Genomic DNA, 16,180 nt, shown 5'->3' with positions numbered 1-16,180 from the left:
TGTACTTCGCGTATGGAATACACTCTCAAAGTTCAAGTTCTGATGAAAAAGGCCTTGGGCGAAGCTAACACGTATGATCTGACCGTCCATTTCTCAAAAGCGTAGACCACCGACGCGTCAATCCTACGGTCCCTCGCTGCCTTCACTGCCAAGCAGCCGAACCCACTCACGTGAGCTCCTGCGCCTCCCTCCCACCGAAAAGGCGCTAGTCTGCAGACCACAGACCAGGGAAGGCAGGAACCCCAACTCCCAAGGCTCCAACCCCCCAAACCCAACCCTCCCGCGAGATCTCTCTCGCCGGCCACCAGCGCCTCCTCAGATCCGCCTCGCCCTTGCCGGCGCGCGCCCCACGCCGGCCGCCATGTCGCACAACCACGGCGACACGATCCCGCTCCACCCCTCGTCGGCGCAGTCCGACATGGACGAGATCGAGAGCCTGATCCACGCCGCGCCCTCCTCGGCCACGGTTCTCCCCGCGCGGCCGCCCTCCCCGCCGCGGGCCTCCATCCCGGTCTCCTCCTCCCCGGCCCCGGCGCCCGTCCCTTCGAAGCCCCCGCTCCCCGCTGCCTCCATTCCGATCTCCGTCTCCCCCGTGCCGCCCGCGTCCGCCTCCGTTTCCGTCCCCATCGGCGCCGACGGCTTCGGCCCCCCGCCCAACACGCTCACCGAGCCCGTATGGGACACCGTCAAGCGAGACCTCGCCCGCATCGTCAGCAACCTCAAGCTCGTCGTCTTCCCAAACCCCTACCGCGAGGACCCCGGCAAGGCGCTCAGGGACTGGGACCTGTGGGGACCCTTCTTCTTCATCGTCTTCCTCGGCCTCACACTCTCCTGGTCGGCCTCCGTTAAGAAGGTACACGCCTACTCCCTTAGCCAGATCTGGTGTTCTCGTCCATGTGGATCTGGTCGTTGTGATGATAGTGTTACCTGATATGACTCATGTTATACCTATTTATGCCATAGATTATACATTCCCCAAATCTATCAGAAGCTAGCTTGGTAAACTAGATGCCACACGTGAAGTTTGCTTAGATGTGAACATTGGAGTTTACCATTTGCGAGGTTAACGTTGACCTGGGGGTTGATAGATTATGGTGTTCATGTGTAATGTCATTTGTATGCAACGAGACCACTCACTCATACAGCTTTATCAATTGGAATTGCCTTTTGTTTTCTGAGGTTCAAAGCAATGGGTGTGAATGGCGTGCTTTATCCATGTGGGAGCTCCTGTTTCCCCATTTTGTTTAGTGTCTCGCGCTTTGACCATCTTAATTATGCTCTTGTCGTAGCAATTATTGCTTCTATATGTCTATACGTGTTTAAGTGTTGATCTGATACCAATTTTTCTGTTTGGATTTGAGTTTGAGAATGCATTGTATTGGTACTTGTAAAATAGATAGCAGCACTTCATCACTATGGTTAAACTTCATGTATGTACTCTGTAGTCTGTACCCTGTAGCACTGAAGCTTTGGCTCATATGATTTCTATGTACTTCTTTAGTGGTGACCACATGCGGTGATCACCTGATAGTAATTTGTTTGTGTCTGCATACCTAATGAAAATTTTTGTCTGCATATTACTAACAAAAAGAGTAATTTCATCACTGTTTTAAAATAAAATTATGTCTTCATACCTAACGAAAAAGAGTGCCTTGAACTTGTTCGATAAATCTACTATATTCAGGAAACAATAAATTTCTTAATGGGCTGTTTCATGTGCAATAAGCGACCTTGATATGTTGCTACCTGAAAGGCTTCACTGGCTCCGCTTTTTTTATTAAGTATACAATTGAACTTTGATGTTAGTAGTCTTTTCCCCCTTGTTGCACTGGTTACATAGAACCTCTTTCAGAAGAGTCCTAATAGACGTGCAATGCGTGTGTTTCTGTTGCCCTTTATCAAATCTATAGTTAATTGGCTTATGTAGTTCCTTTTGTGCAAAATGTTGATTGCTGTTTTGTTTGTCCTTGTAGTCTGAAGTATTTGCTGTGGCATTCGCTGTCCTGGCTGCTGGGGCGATAATTCTAACTTTGAATGTTCTGCTTCTGGTAAGACATCCCTCTTTTACAGACAAACATGATCAAAGATCCACTTGCATGTGGCGTGCAACTACTGCTGTGCTAATCGTACTATCTGCAGTGAAAACTTGCAGTAATGTTTGAATGTTTCCTTTCAGGGTGGACACATCATCTTCTTCCAAAGTCTCAGTCTTCTTGGCTACTGCCTGTTTCCACTGGATGTCGGTGCTCTAGTCTGCATGCTGAAGGACAATGTCATACTTAAGATTGTCGTGGTGACAATCACATTGGCATGGAGCTCCTGGGCTGCGTATCCATTCATGAGTGCTGCAGTCAACCCAAGGAGAAAGGCTTTGGCCCTATATCCTGTCTTCCTCATGTATATCTCAGTTGGTTTCCTCATAATTGCCATAGATTAATGAACAGGGTGAGCTTTGTAGTAACTTCTGAGGTGTGAGAATTTCCCCATCGATGATCGAACCACCTGAATACATACAATGTTTGAGTAGACAATGTTACTACCCTCATGGGGTCTGGGAATTGTCTTGTGGGGATTTTGGTCTTAAATGGGCTGGAGGCATACGGTTGTAAAATTAGTTGAGATCTATATCTGTTGTAAAGGGCATGAACATTGGGCCACTTAATTTGATGTCAAACTTTCTTATACTGTCGTATGATATTCAAAATTCAAGTATTTGATAGTTTCTTTTATCTTTTTGAAGATGCATCCGATTCTTTTGAGTCTAGGTATCGAACTCGAGTGGATTGGTGAACAGGTTTTAGCGCAAGGGACCTACATTGCTATTTAATTTGCTTGCGTATTGCCTTTTGATGTCTTTATTGTAATTAAGAAAATACACCCATTGCTCGTTTTCCACAAATGACGCTGACAGTGGATGGGCAGCAATAAGCTGGTAGTCTGTACTGCGTAAATTTGGTTAGTGGGCCGCTACGGCACCTTCGGAGGGGCCGCCACTACCGTGATGGGCACAGAACGTTGATGAGTAGACATGACCTTTTGCTGTTTGTTGAGCGCGAAGAAGAGGCAACTGAGTTTGCAAGCACGCACGCAAGCTTGAGAGATAGACCATCAAGATTTCACAATACAGGTGCAGAAACAGGCCTCTTCCTCATTTGTTCCTGATTAATTGTGGGACATGGTTATTAGAGGGTGTAAATTAAAAAATGTAACTACTAGTGCGTAACCTATTTATGTTTTTTTAGACAAGTAACCTATTTATGTCTTAATCATGTGTTTCACGTGCATGGCAGCTAGCTACCTTTATATAATTATATATATCCTTTATAAGACATCAATACCAGCTATTGGCAAATATTCAGACTAGGTTCCTCTTTCTGTGTACAAAGAAACTGAAACGCTAGCTTTTGCCGCGCACACGTTGCTGGCATTGCTAGCTATTAGCTAGTAGCTCACGACTCGCGTAACTTGCCGCCAGCAAGCCTATAAATGGAGATCAAATGCAGAGACAGCTTGCTGCGCCATCGTAGTTACATAAACTGATAGAAGTCGTCAAGCGTTGTAGCCGGCCGGTCAATAGGCGATACTGCTGATACATGGCTGCGAGCAAGGCTACAGTTAATCAGCAGATCGCCGGCGGCACCACGGTTGCACCGGCCGCCATTGCCGGCGGCAGCCCATTTGAGCCCTGCGTGTGGGGCGACTTCTTTGTGACCTACAATCCGCCACCCTTGCAGGCATGCATGTAACTAGACATCTACACATTCACATGCAGTTCTTGATCGATCAGCTCTCTGTTGATTACATAACATGTGCATGCTTAAGCAGAGATCAGAGGAGTGGATGAGAGAGAGGGCGGATGAACTCAAGGGGAAAGTGCGCCAGATGTTTGGTGCCGACAGAGCAACGAGCGTGGTTGGCATGGTGAATCTGGTGGACGAACTCGAACGCCTTGGCGTGGACAACCATTTCCGCGAGGAGATCAACGCGGCGCTAAGCCGCATACATAGTGAAGAGCTAGATGCTGGCATGTCCACCAACCTGTATGCCGTTGCCCTCCGGTTTTGTCTGCTTAGGCAACATGGCTTCTGGGTATCTACAGGTATCGATGATCGATCTAGTTACATAAAGCTAAGCTCAGCAAAGCTAATCAATCGCTTATCATCACAGATTACTTAACCTATTTTATGAGATTTCCAACAGAAAAAAAAATTGTAATGAATACAATCACATGTTGATGCAGATGTGCTTGATAGATTTAGAGATGAAACCGGCAGTTTCAGAGAAGATTTAAAAAGTGACCCGAGGGGCCTGCTTAGCCTGTACAACGCAGCTCACATGTCAGTCCCCGGTGAGGCCACCCTGGACAATGCCATCGCCTTCGCTAGGCGCCACCTTGAGGCCGCAATTGGCAAGCTCGGGTCGCCCATGGCGCGGCAGGTTTCTCGCGCCCTTGAGATTCCGCGGCCCCGTTTCATGCGGTGACTGGAGACGATGCGCTATATCTTCCGAGTATGAGCAAGAGGAGGCGCACGACGCCACACTGCTCGAGCTCGCAAGGCTGGACTTTAACCTCTTGAGGGCTCTCCATCTCGAGGAGCTCAGAACCCTCTCCTTGTAAGTCAATCAAAAAATTAATTCCCCCCTTCTTTAATCATTTACATCTTCATCAGTGATGCGCACGAGTTATTATTAATCAATTTCAACTGCAGATGGTGGATGGATCTCTACAGCGATGTCAAGCTAACCTACGCTCGAGATCGCATCGTGGAATCATACTTCTACAGTTTCGGCGCCTTCCATGAGGAGAACTCTCGCATTCGAATAATTGTCACCAAGGTGTTTGTGCTGATCGGTTTGATGGATGACACCTACGATGTCCGTGCCACCATGGAGGAGTGCCAAATGCTAGATGAAGCTATACAAAGGTATGTAGTATGATTTCTTCACGTTTTGGGTAATATTTTGTATGATCTAGTAAATGCCTCGGCACTCCATAGCCCACTTGCAAACCCTAGCTCTTTTCTGCAACAACATATTAATACTTGTTGCCAGTGCTATCAATTATATAAAACCATTTTCTGTGGCTCCATTATTGTTACAACTAAGATTGACGGGACTGAATCACTTTAATGGTGGATCGCGCACGAATTAAAGATTCTAATATCGCGATTATATGGGAGTTATACAAAATGGTTGTATGTGAAGCAAACAAACTAATTTAGTATGTATGTGATCATTATCTGCAGATGGAACGAGAGTGCCGCTTCTTTTCTACCAGAATACCTGCGCGTGTTGTACATCAAAACACTGAGCAATTTTAATGAAATTGAGGATACTATGGAACCGTGCGAGAAATACCGCATGGCTTACATAAAAAAACAGGTATATACGTTACCAGATAGTCACCATGTCAATTAGCTACCAAGTCCAAGAGGAAGAACAGGATGTCTAAGGGCTCTACAGTAAACCTATAGAATCTGACATATTTTATACTACCGGAAAATATAGTTGACTATACAACTATGTCCAGCAGAGTATCCATCTACTAAATATGTGGTGCAGTGGTAGAACACATCACTCTCCCTTGACACTTCATCAACACTATGTGTGGTTCACTCGAAACTCCTAATGGAATTCAGTGAAATTGTAATATAGTAAAAAAATAGTGCATGCATAGCTCATCTTCTTTCCACTAAGCATGTTACTTTATTAACGTATCTTCTTAAGATAACAAAGTGGGATACAAGCTCCGGAGTCTTCTTTAACTGCTATCTATCAGTCTATATCTATCTCAGTTCATCGTCCCAGAAGGTTGAACGTTCCTGATGACAGTGACTCATCATGTCTCATGCGTCACACGTTTTTCTGAAGCTTTTTCATCAGACATTCTTTTTTCCTGAGTGATTTGATGATCACAAGACTTATTTTGCGCAGTTCAAATCGCAGTCGAAATATTACCTTCAAGAGACTAAGTGGTTCAATGAGAACCACGTTCCGGGCTTCAAGGAGCATGTGGACGTGACACTTATGTCGACGGTTGTGCCATTCCTGTTCTTCGTGGCGCTAATGGCCGCCGGCCAAGTGGTATCCAAGGAGGCATTCGAGTGGGCGTTCGGCGTTCCTGACATGGTGCGTGCCAGTGGAGAAATGGGTCGCTTCCTCAATGATATTGCTTCATACAAGGTAAGATTAAGATGCGTCCATTTTGAATAAGATCGGCACTGCACATGTGATGTAACTTTTTTCCCCATTGCATCCACATGCAGCGGAGAAAGAACATGAAGGATGTGGCCAGCACCGTGGAGTGCTACCTGAAAGAACATGGCGCGACGGGGGAGGCGGCGATCGGCGCAATGGTGGAGCAAGCGTGGAGGAGGATCAACAGAGCGTACATGGAGATGGACCGCGCGGTTGAGCCGGCAGCGCGATGGTTGCTGGACATGACGAGGATGCTCGAGATTTACTACCTCCATGGCAGGGACGGCCTCACGTATGGCCGCGACATCAAGAACCTCGTCGCCTTCCTCTTCCTTGAGCAAGTCCCCCTTTAAGCTATTCACGCGAGAAAAAACGATGGATCGGTCGACGTGCTTCATCTGAACTCCCTTGCTTCGTCATGAACACAGTAAAAAGATCGTGTCAGCCCAGCACGTCGAGCCTTGTCACCTGGCTGACCATCTCGTTTACTGTCAGACTTTGAATATTTATGATCTCTTGATTTCCGATTCCTTTCAAGCCTTAAGCACCGCGAAGGTCAGGAATACCCCTGAGCTTCGGACCCCCAATCCCATTTGCGAGCATGTATAGATATATACTCACATATATATTTCTTCAGCTCTTTGATTACATAACATATGCGTGCATAATCAGACGTCAGGGGAATGGAGAATGTCCCTTATTTTCTCTGAAGAACGATCTAAATCCATACCTGGCTTCTGGTCGGCTACACATGATAAACAAATATACTGGTGTCCAAAAAAAATTTGAAAATTTGCAAATTGCAGGTACTCCCGCTAGTGATGCATAATAATCAGGTTGATTAACAGCAGCACACTTGTGGATCCAGTTGCTTAACGACCACGTTTAACAAAAGGATACTAAGTAGATCAACACCGGCAGATTTGTGCGAATATTAGTTCACAGCCACGTTACACACCAAAAAGAAAAGAAATCAACAAACATAGTGCTCTTGACAGAAGAAACCAGGTCAGGGCATCGATGCTCTTTTTTGTAATTTAAGATGTTATACATCATACTGTTACAAACGAATTTAATCAGGCAAGCTACTTATACATCTCTCAAGTGTAGAAGTCAACATTTTGAACCGGTCACTAGTCAGTTGTACCACGACATGAGTGATACAATAGTATCTCAGAGCATCAACACGATGCTTACCCTGCATTTGTAATGCCATGATGGGCTCAGAACATACTTGTTCCCCTATCCAAACATGTAACATCACAGGGTAAACACACAGCCCAGACACCGAATCACAAACCCACAGGTCACGTTATCTGCTTGATGTGCAACCATCAGTTAAACATGCCAAACACACCAGCTGGGGCTAATAAGGTTGGAAATGTTTACTTTGCTGCATCTGTGACTTGTTACATCACGCCATTCTATTAAGACGAATGTTCTGGCTTTTCCGTGGCATGGGCTCCATTGATGCAATCACCTGAGGCATGGTCATTCCTCCTGAAACAATTATTTCTGCAGGAACCAAGAGAACAAACAATATATTGGTTTATCAATCCTAGCAACAACAATGCATGGATTTCAAAATGCAAAATTGACTCAAGCAGCTAAACAAGTAACTAGCATGTTTGAGAAAAATGCACAAGACGTAATAACATGAGGATAGACATCATAAGAATTGAACTACTGTACCAATTCCTTCTCGAATGGATAAATTAGGTCTTATGATCTCCTCAGAGTTCACCAGAAATATGTCACCAATGTATAGATGATTTGTTGGCACATAAACACTACACAGTTCCTCATCGCCTTTGTCAGTCTGCAGTAAAACACAACAGAGACCATGAGAACAAGTACAGCCACATCACAGGGGGCATGCATGTATCACATAACAAAATCAAAAGCTGATAATATGTGGTTCATTTTCTTTAGTAAGCATCATAGGGTCACTAAAAGTATGAATTTCACTTGAGCAAGCTTTTGTTTACATGGACGATCAAGTACCTGAAGGACCACTGTTGATGTTATGAATCCAAATGCATATTCACCAATTCGTGGATGACGAATTATTGCAACTTCTTTGAAAGCTGTCGTATTTTGATCTGTCAACAAAATAATTTCATGAGAACTCTTCTTACACAAAATAATGTAAGCTTGTAAAAACAGTCATATGCAATAGAAGCTGCTTTATTCAACTACCTCTCTTTATTTTTAGGGTTTATTTTATTTTGTTGGGGCTACTATTTTTGAAGTTTTAACTTTCCAAGCCTATCTGAACTCAGTGGCCACAGCTTCATCTCAACAAAGTTTATTAAAGACAGTCCATGAGAACGCAGAGTATGGCAAAGCAAATCTGAGCATCTGTGTAGAAGTATGTAACCTGGTGAAATCGCAGTGCTGACTTGCTTCGATGCTGAATATATATGCCTTACAAATGGCATTTTCTTTATAAACCACTCTCCCACCCAGAAGATGGTTGAACCAACCCATGAAGAAACAAATATTCCAACCAGAAATATGAATACCAGAGAAGTCAAAAAACCAAGACCTGCGAATTCATCATGGAAACAAATAAGCATGGCACATATTAACATAATTTAGCAGCGACCAAGTTCTTCTGGATGCCATAGCAAGAATAGATGGAGCTTAATCAAATTATTTGTACAGTAGATGATCTTAAGTAAAATTGGATTTGATCAATTTAACAAAGAGCCAAAGTTTCAAGAATATTGTCAGCATCATAATGTGGGATCCACATACTACTGAAACATAATGTAAACAAATTTGATCTGCCAAAGGGCCTACATTTTTAGGACTATGGGTGATCAGTTTCCTACGTGTCAACAGAATATCCTCAAGGATATATAAGAGATCCAAATACAGCCTTTCTGTAAGTTTACAATCACCATAAACAGCATGTTCGAAATATGTTTACAACAATTACCAAATATGTCGATTCCAAGTTTCGCATATAAGGGACTGAAAAACCCATCAACAAATTGAATAAACCACCATGTGATGAAGAACGTGACTGCAACAGGGAAAAGTACTACACTGCATACATAAAAAAAAACAAGATATCATGCATATATAGAAGGTAATCCATAGATTTCACAACAAGTTTAGTTCAGTTCTTGAGAAGGGCATACCATCCAGTCATAAATTTTCTTGACACCCAACTTTGAAGAACAGCGCAGCATGCCTGTGCAGTGGTGAAACAAAGAATGATATATGTTACTTGTGCAAAATAAAGTTTTGTTTGCAAAACAGTTAAAAAGGGATATAACAGGCATAAAGAGATCAAGTCAAGGGTTTATTCAATAAGTCCTGGAGATGGAGAGGTCCGACATGTATCATCAAACTCCAAGTGGAAATGTAAATAGCAAGCCAGGAGGCAAAACAAGAAAAGAAAATTTTAGCCTCCAGAGTTGAAGGACTGTACATGTTTTCCAATTCATGCTTGAAACATTTTTTTTGCAAATAAAGTGCAAACACATCTTTGGATGCTGCTTTTGAACCTAATGGTTGGTTTGACCCCTGGATACTTCCTTTCTTTCCAACACCATTAACACAGTTATGCTAATATAAAATTGTTAAAGGTGTGCTTCCCAGAGAAATGAGCAATTTTAAAGACAGTAAGGAACTAAGGATCACGGAAAACATATTTCACTTCTTCAATATGCACATTTCTCTAGACTTTGGGTCAATGTAGATTTCAAACTGGACCATGTTATACCACCACATATAGTAAACAACGTAACAAAACCATACACAAATTCATGAACTATCCTGTATTAAAGAAGTTTTGGACTCCAGTACAAGATCGCACAACAATATGACAAAAAGTTGCATCAACTTAAGCTCAACCACAAATAGGAAACAAAGTACTATGCAACCACATGAAGACAATCATCTACAAACTTTAACGCACCTCCCAAATGTATCAATGTCTACCTAAAACAAATGTACCTGATAAGTGCATCACAGCGTAGCTAGAAAACATCTAAATACATGTCATAGGAACCTTCATTTGATGAAAACATCTCCTTCACACTCGGGGGTATAGGAAGTTCGATCAAACTAAACTAAATTCCTAAATCCAAACAGTCCACATAAAAAATCCACGAATTCCTCGGTGCTTCCATGGAATTAGCCAACCTCTTGATACGCGCGCCAACAAGCACGATTCCAAGCCCGCACAGATCCGACAAACGGCGAGCAGAAGTCTATTCGTCGAACGACCAGCAAGGCCCAAAAAGGGCAGGGCTCCCTGCTTGCGCAATGCTGCCGCGAATCACGAGGCGAACGAAGGAGCGTAGGGGCTAGATCCGGACCTTGCGCGTGGAGGTGGTGGGCGAGCTGGGCCGCGGTGGCGACTTGGCCGGGTCCTCGGGGTCGACGGCCTCCGCCGCCTGGCTGAGTGGGATCGACGTCGACTCCTTCTCCTCCGCCATGGCTCCGCCGGTGCCTCCCCCTTCTAGAAGCTTCCCGCGGGGGGCGGGTGGAACGAAGCAGGTGCGAGGTGAGGCGTCGCTTCGGGCGGGCGGGCGGGCGGGCGGGCTGGGGTGGCTGCTTTTGGCTGGCGGCGAGTAGCAGCAAGCAAACCGGTTGGTGGCGGAGTACGCAAGGGACGGGACGGGTCCCGGGGGGAAGAGAGAGAGAGAGAGAGACGACGACGACGACGACGTCAACTCGACCCTGGCGTGGCGGAGTGACCAACCTGCCCCTGGACGCCCGCCACTGACGTATTAGCCCCACCTGTCAGCATGTCTGTACTTTCGGGAGCCGTCATCCACGTGGCTGTCAGCGTATCGGTTGAGCTGCGGGGACCACGGGTGACGCGGATGCCTCGTCTGAAAGGTCTCGGGTGAGGACTGAGGATGAAGACGAGTCGTGACGGCGTCAGCGGCAAGCGCGTCCATCCGTTGGGGCCTTGGGGGAAGGGCCGAAGGGGGTATGGTTCATGCCGGGCTGGCCGTGAGCTGGCCCGAGCGGCACGGGCGGAATGCGCGGCCGGCCGGCGTGGTTCGTTCGAACTGAACGAAAGAGAGGTTGGTCGGCCCATCCGGAAGGATCCTCTGCGGGCCCACAGAGTCAGTTCAGAAGTTGTTCCGTGGGATCGGCGGGTCCAGCAAGCCGGTTGGTCCCACTCGCCAGTGGGGGGATCGTGCTCGGTCGAGACGACAGATGACCACAGTACGCAGCCATTTTCGGGCGCTGGTCGTTTGGATTCGATTGCAGTCGTCGAGCGGGAGAAGCCAGGTTCAGTCTCAGAGAATCGCGTGGCAGATCACTTTGTCGAGATTTGTCGTCTCATCCCCTGTTTATACTGTATGGGGTTTTCTTTAGGATCGCATTGCATTAGCATAAAGCATTGATGTCGTTATCATGTACTGGGAGCGGTTTCGCTGACTTGTTGTCGTTTGTCCAAAAAAAAGAAGAGCGAATTGGACCTTCGTGCATACTCCTACAAAGTTCCGTTGGGCTATCGATGCAAGGAAACATGAGCCAGATTAGAGGTTCTTTGACTGCAGAAAGAAGCATCATATGGGCTCATCTCTTCTAGTACTGGTATTTTCGGCCCAATGGCCCGTAAACATCACCGTTCAAATCAAGAATACCCCGAGTCATTAAACAATGCAGAGGTACTTGGGCGGGATTGCTTAATTTGCGAATATACTTTAGAAAGTCATAATCTGCGAATATACTCCGTATTTGGCCGTCATTACTTTAGGACCGTTCCGTTTCATTTACTTCGTGTAATTAAGGGTCTGTTTATACAAAGGGCTAAACTTTAGCCTAAGGGCTAAATATTAGCCCCTTAAATGGAGGGTTAAATTTTAGCCTTTTTGCTGTTTGGATATAAGAGCTAAAGTTTAGCCCATGGATGTATAAAAGACTCCTTTGCCTCTAATTAATGTCAGGATAGAGAGAGCACTCGATTTTGTTTGGTTCTTCAAGAGCTAAAATGAGATTAAAAATGGTCCTACGGATGTACAAAAGATTTCTTTGCCCCTAATTAATGCCAGGATAGAGAGAGCACTTGACTTTTAGTTCTCTTGTTTAGTTTTTCAAGAGCTACAATGAGATTTAAAGTTTAGCCCAATGGAACACCCTGACCAGCAAACATAGTACGTATAGAAACAGAAGTACACACTGATGCCCTGTTCAAATGTTATGATGCATGCCAGCACATAACATTAAAATATCCAGAAAAGCAATGTCTTCATCCTCCAGAATTTTTCAGTGTACTACACTCCAAAATCTAAATCACGGCACATAATGTAATCCAGCAAATTCATATGTCCTCAGCTCTGCTTTATTAACCCACGAGTATCCATGAAATCTCCATTTCATTTCATAATCAGAAGAAAGAAGGTTCCTTTTTCCCAAAAAGGTCAGTATGATCAAAACAAGAATCTGACAATTGCTAACAAACTAACAACACATTAAGTCCCGGAAAGGACATGGAGAAGTATGCATGGTTAGAGCTTCCATCTCTTAACTTTGCAACCAAAATCACAGGAAAACAAAGAGTAGGATTACCTCATCGTCGATCAAAACTAACAATCAAGAAGCAAAGTTCCCTTAGCTCGACATCTTACATGAAAGAAACGAAAGCATCTTCCTCTTTTTGATTTGGTTTGCTCTTGGCTTTTACACCCGTCTCCATCCAGCCGTACTCACCTGATTATTCCAGAGAGAGAGAGAGAGAAAGAGAGAAGAGAGAAGAGGGTCGTCTTCTACTAGCTGCGGCTACTGACTATGAGGTGGCGGCGGGTACCCCGCGTCGGACCAGTTGAGCAACGAGGTCTCCCAGTTCCAGTCCGACGCCGGCGCGGATGACTCGCTCTGGTGTGAGTCGTATGATGACGAGTAGTAGTATCCCGAAGCAGAGGAAGCAGAGGACGGCACGGTGGCGACAGAAACAGAGGAGGGCGGGAACGAGTAGTAGGAGCCCAAGAATCCACTCGTGTTGCCGCCGCCGCCGCCGCCGCCGCCGTAGGGATTGCTCATGGCGCCCCCGCCGCCGCCGTAAAGATTGCTCATGCCGCCGCCGCCGCCGTAGAACGGAAGGAGCGTGCCTTGGTTGCCGGTGGCCCCTTGCAGAAGCATCTGGTACCTCAGGTAGTCGGCGCCCTGGGCGGCGCCGGCGTGGTAGCCGGGTGGAGAGGTCGAGGCCGCCGCCCCGGCGAGAGGCGCCGACGCCGGCGGCGCCGCGGCCGCCGTGGACGCCGGGTGGAGGCGCGCGTCCTCGGGGAAGTTGAGCTTGGCGCGGCTGCCGCGGAAGCGGAGCGCGGCCTCGTCGTAGGCGCGCGCCGCGGCCTCGGCGGTCTCGAAGGTGCCGAGCCACACGCGCGCGGCCTTGTGCGGGTCCCGGATCTCGGCGGCCCACTTGCCCCAGGGCCGCTGGCGCACCCCGCGGTACCGGCGGCGCGGCGTCTCGGGCCCCTCCTGGCCGGACAGCGCCGCCGCGTGGTGCTCCTCCATTGCCGCCGCCGCCGCCGCCGCGCCCGCGCTCTGGGTGTCCGAGCCCTGCTCCGACCCTGCGCGATATATATACACGCGCGCGCACAGGTGAGGCGATGAGTTGTACCCCTGGGCAGTGGGCACAGGCAAAAGCAAAAGCGGAGAATGGATGAACGATCAAAGCGACAAGCGCGATCGGCTTTGAACACTTGCCGAGTATAATTTTTTGCATGCGAGTGCGACGTCGCACTACATGAGAGGGAGAATCTGGCGGTGCGAGCATGTAGCTGAAGGCAAGGCGTCGATCGAGCGACCGATCCCTGTCGCCGCCGACGAGCTAGTATATACTCTTGGAACGGTGCAGTAGAAAAAGGCAGCCCTTCAAACGGGAAAAAAGGGTTGCTCGGACATGACAGGACGACAGCACAGTGCTGCCATGTTTACAGCTTTCGTTTGTTTCTTCAACAAGAAAGGAGTTACGCGCCCTCTGTAGTGTAGTGTAGTGTAGTGTATCCTTGTTGGCACCATAACCAATTTATTTTTTGCATATAAATAAACCTATAAATAGTTAGAGAAGAAGAAGCTAGTTTCAAAGAAAAAACAATAACAAGGGAAGAAGGCTGCGTGTACCTTAGCTTGGAAGTCTACGCGCTACGCAAGCGGGGCACGCGCACGTACGTAGCGCTTGCAGCGTACGGCCAACGGACCCCCATGGAAATGGCTGGCTGGCTGGCCAGGCTAGCTGTATCCATTGTTCCGTTGCGGAGGGCGGGAGGGTGCAGTGAATTTGTGAAGGGTTGTTGGGAGTCAGGGGGATGGCGTACAACTGTGCGAGGACGAGGCGTGGTGCCGTCCAGGCATGGCTCGTTCCATTCCTGATGTCAGCCCGCGCTAGCTCCGGATAGACCAGAACCGGACGGACATGGTGGTGACTCGACGACTGGTGGATGCACGTCCTGCCTGCCATGCTCTGCTCCTTTCATGCGACTGACTAGCGGTATGGTTCCGTCCAAGGTTTTTGTTCCAGGCTAGTACATGTCACGCACACGTACGATGCGACACGACCCGTTTACTATTATACGCTAGTAGGAATGTACCTGGACGCCTCTCTTTTTATTGTTTTCTTAGCTCTACAGGTTGATTAGCAGCAGCTACGCGTGGATGGTTACATGCTCTAGCAGGGAAGGCATTCTGAGTTTCTTGTGGTGCCGTTGCGTATGGCTCGATGGTTGGAACAAAGGCGTGTGGAGATAGAGATGGAGGGAGATGTGATGCAATGAACAGCAGAGGAGGCGACAAGTGATTGAAAACGAATATGCTAAAACCGCTCGTATGCACATCATGGTTTTGTTTTTGTCCGCTTGTGTAAAGAGGATTCACAAAGAAGGCATCACATTACCTGATGCATGTACTGATGTACAGCACTGCAGTTTCCTTTGCAGAGGAGAGAAATAAATAGCCTGGCACTGTACTTTATTGCATGCTACTATAACATTTCTACAAGCTTAAAATACTAGCTCGCATACCCCTGCCACGTCTCGAGCAAAAACAAGAACCATGGCAAAAGCAAGAATGCTAAACTTGGGGTAGTACTCGTAACAAAAAACAGCTAGCAGGTAAGCCAAAAGCATGCAGAATTGAAGCTTGGCGGTGAGCAACGGAACAACTGCAGAAGCGAGCGCGTGCAGAAGCTTGCGTGGGGAAGCAAACGTGTCGGCCTGGTTTGAGTTGGTTACCTGCGAACTCCGGCGACGGCGCGCTGTGGTGGTAGCTCCCCACCTCGCGCACGTAGCCGCCGTGCATTGCCTGCTGCTCCGGGGCGCCGCCGCTCCCCCTCGGCGCCGGCGCCTCGTCGCCCCACGGCCCGCCCGCCACGACGTGGGCCAGCGCCGACACCATCGTTGACAGCTCCCGCGCCTGGTGGTACTCGGACATGACCTCCCCGGGGCAGACTCCCGCCATTGCCATCCCCGCCGCCGCGCGCTCGTCCTGCTGGCCGCCGCCTCCGCCCTTCACCGGCCAGGCGCCGGCGCCGGCGCCGGCGCGCTGCGCTCCACGCTGGTCCGCCAGCTCGAAGCACATCAGCGTCGCCGCCCGCGCATGCAGCGAAACCGAACCGGCCTGCCCTTCCCCCCTTCCTCACCCGCCACGCAACACGCAGCAGATCCGTCGCGGGACGGAGGGCAGCTGCTGTGTATGTATCGCGTCAGACCGTTCGACCCCCTCCGAATATTTCAGACGATGACGGATGACCTGTGGAGATATATAGCAGCGGCGGCGTGCGGGTATGCTTATTCTCTCTTTTTTTTCGCTTATGAAACAAAAAACAAAAGGGAAGAAAGCAAGGCTCGTGCGAGCAACGTGACAGAATAGCCGTCTTGGAAAGTTCGGTTCAAACCGGGCGATGCGTGCGGCCACAGGTTGGCTTCTGGCACCGTTCAACTTTTCACCGAGGCTGTTAAAGTTATGTTCCGGAGCTTCTACGGCTTCACACCGCACCACCCCTGTTGAT

The 16,180-nt window shown here is 47.9% G+C and overlaps 3 protein-coding genes and 1 pseudogene across 3 annotated transcripts; 2 read left to right on the top strand and 2 right to left on the bottom strand.

Moving 5' to 3' along the window:
• The first annotated feature begins 182 nt into the window (after positions 1-182).
• On the top strand, positions 183-2,695 carry LOC112891368 (protein YIPF6 homolog). Its single transcript, XM_025958209.1, has 3 exons — positions 183-853; positions 1,974-2,048; positions 2,177-2,695. The coding sequence occupies exons 1-3, from the start codon at positions 362-364 to the stop codon at positions 2,435-2,437; spliced, it is 828 nt and encodes a 275-aa protein (XP_025813994.1). The 5' UTR covers positions 183-361; the 3' UTR covers positions 2,438-2,695.
• An 842-nt stretch (positions 2,696-3,537) lies between these two features.
• On the top strand, positions 3,538-6,707 carry LOC112894620 (annotated as a pseudogene).
• A 482-nt stretch (positions 6,708-7,189) lies between these two features.
• On the bottom strand, positions 7,190-10,765 carry LOC112893550 (protein LIKE COV 2-like). The gene is made up of 7 exons (XM_025960942.1): positions 10,533-10,765; positions 9,348-9,400; positions 9,143-9,252; positions 8,579-8,746; positions 8,203-8,300; positions 7,891-8,017; positions 7,190-7,713 (listed from the first exon to the last, which is right to left on the bottom strand). Exons 1-7 carry the CDS (start codon positions 10,650-10,652, stop codon positions 7,613-7,615), a joined length of 777 nt encoding a protein of 258 aa, XP_025816727.1. The 5' UTR covers positions 10,653-10,765; the 3' UTR covers positions 7,190-7,612.
• A 1,769-nt stretch (positions 10,766-12,534) lies between these two features.
• LOC112893549 (glycine, alanine and asparagine-rich protein-like) lies at positions 12,535-15,883 on the bottom strand. The gene is made up of 2 exons (XM_025960941.1): positions 15,405-15,883; positions 12,535-13,745 (listed from the first exon to the last, which is right to left on the bottom strand). Exons 1-2 carry the CDS (start codon positions 15,748-15,750, stop codon positions 12,955-12,957), a joined length of 1,137 nt encoding a protein of 378 aa, XP_025816726.1. The 5' UTR covers positions 15,751-15,883; the 3' UTR covers positions 12,535-12,954.
• Between the last annotated feature and the right edge of the window lie 297 nt (positions 15,884-16,180).

This window comes from Panicum hallii, chromosome 5 (genome assembly GCF_002211085.1).
Source record: "Panicum hallii strain FIL2 chromosome 5, PHallii_v3.1, whole genome shotgun sequence".
NCBI lineage: Eukaryota > Viridiplantae > Streptophyta > Magnoliopsida > Poales > Poaceae > Panicum > Panicum hallii.
Note: the sequence above shows the minus strand (reverse complement) of the source record. Positions and strands in the feature narration are given on the sequence as shown.

Excerpts from the sequence above, each read along its gene's own strand:
- LOC112891368 (XM_025958209.1), top strand. The coding sequence starts at position 362 with ATGTCGCACAACCACGGCGACACGATCCCGCTCCACCCCTCGTCGGCG. Across the intron at positions 854-1,973 it reads GGTCGGCCTCCGTTAAGAAG|TCTGAAGTATTTGCTGTGGC; the intron begins GTACACGCCTAC and ends TTGTCCTTGTAG. Across the intron at positions 2,049-2,176 it reads CTTTGAATGTTCTGCTTCTG|GGTGGACACATCATCTTCTT; the intron begins GTAAGACATCCC and ends GTTTCCTTTCAG.
- LOC112893550 (XM_025960942.1), bottom strand. The coding sequence starts at position 10,652 with ATGGCGGAGGAGAAGGAGTCGACGTCGATCCCACTCAGCCAGGCGGCG. Across the intron at positions 9,401-10,532 it reads CCACCACCTCCACGCGCAAG|GCATGCTGCGCTGTTCTTCA; the intron begins GTCCGGATCTAG and ends ACCACTGCACAG. Across the intron at positions 9,253-9,347 it reads AGAAAATTTATGACTGGATG|TGTAGTACTTTTCCCTGTTG; the intron begins GTATGCCCTTCT and ends TTATGTATGCAG.
- LOC112893549 (XM_025960941.1), bottom strand. The coding sequence starts at position 15,750 with ATGTGCTTCGAGCTGGCGGACCAGCGTGGAGCGCAGCGCGCCGGCGCC. Across the intron at positions 13,746-15,404 it reads GCCGTCGCCGGAGTTCGCAG|GGTCGGAGCAGGGCTCGGAC; the intron begins GTAACCAACTCA and ends TATATCGCGCAG.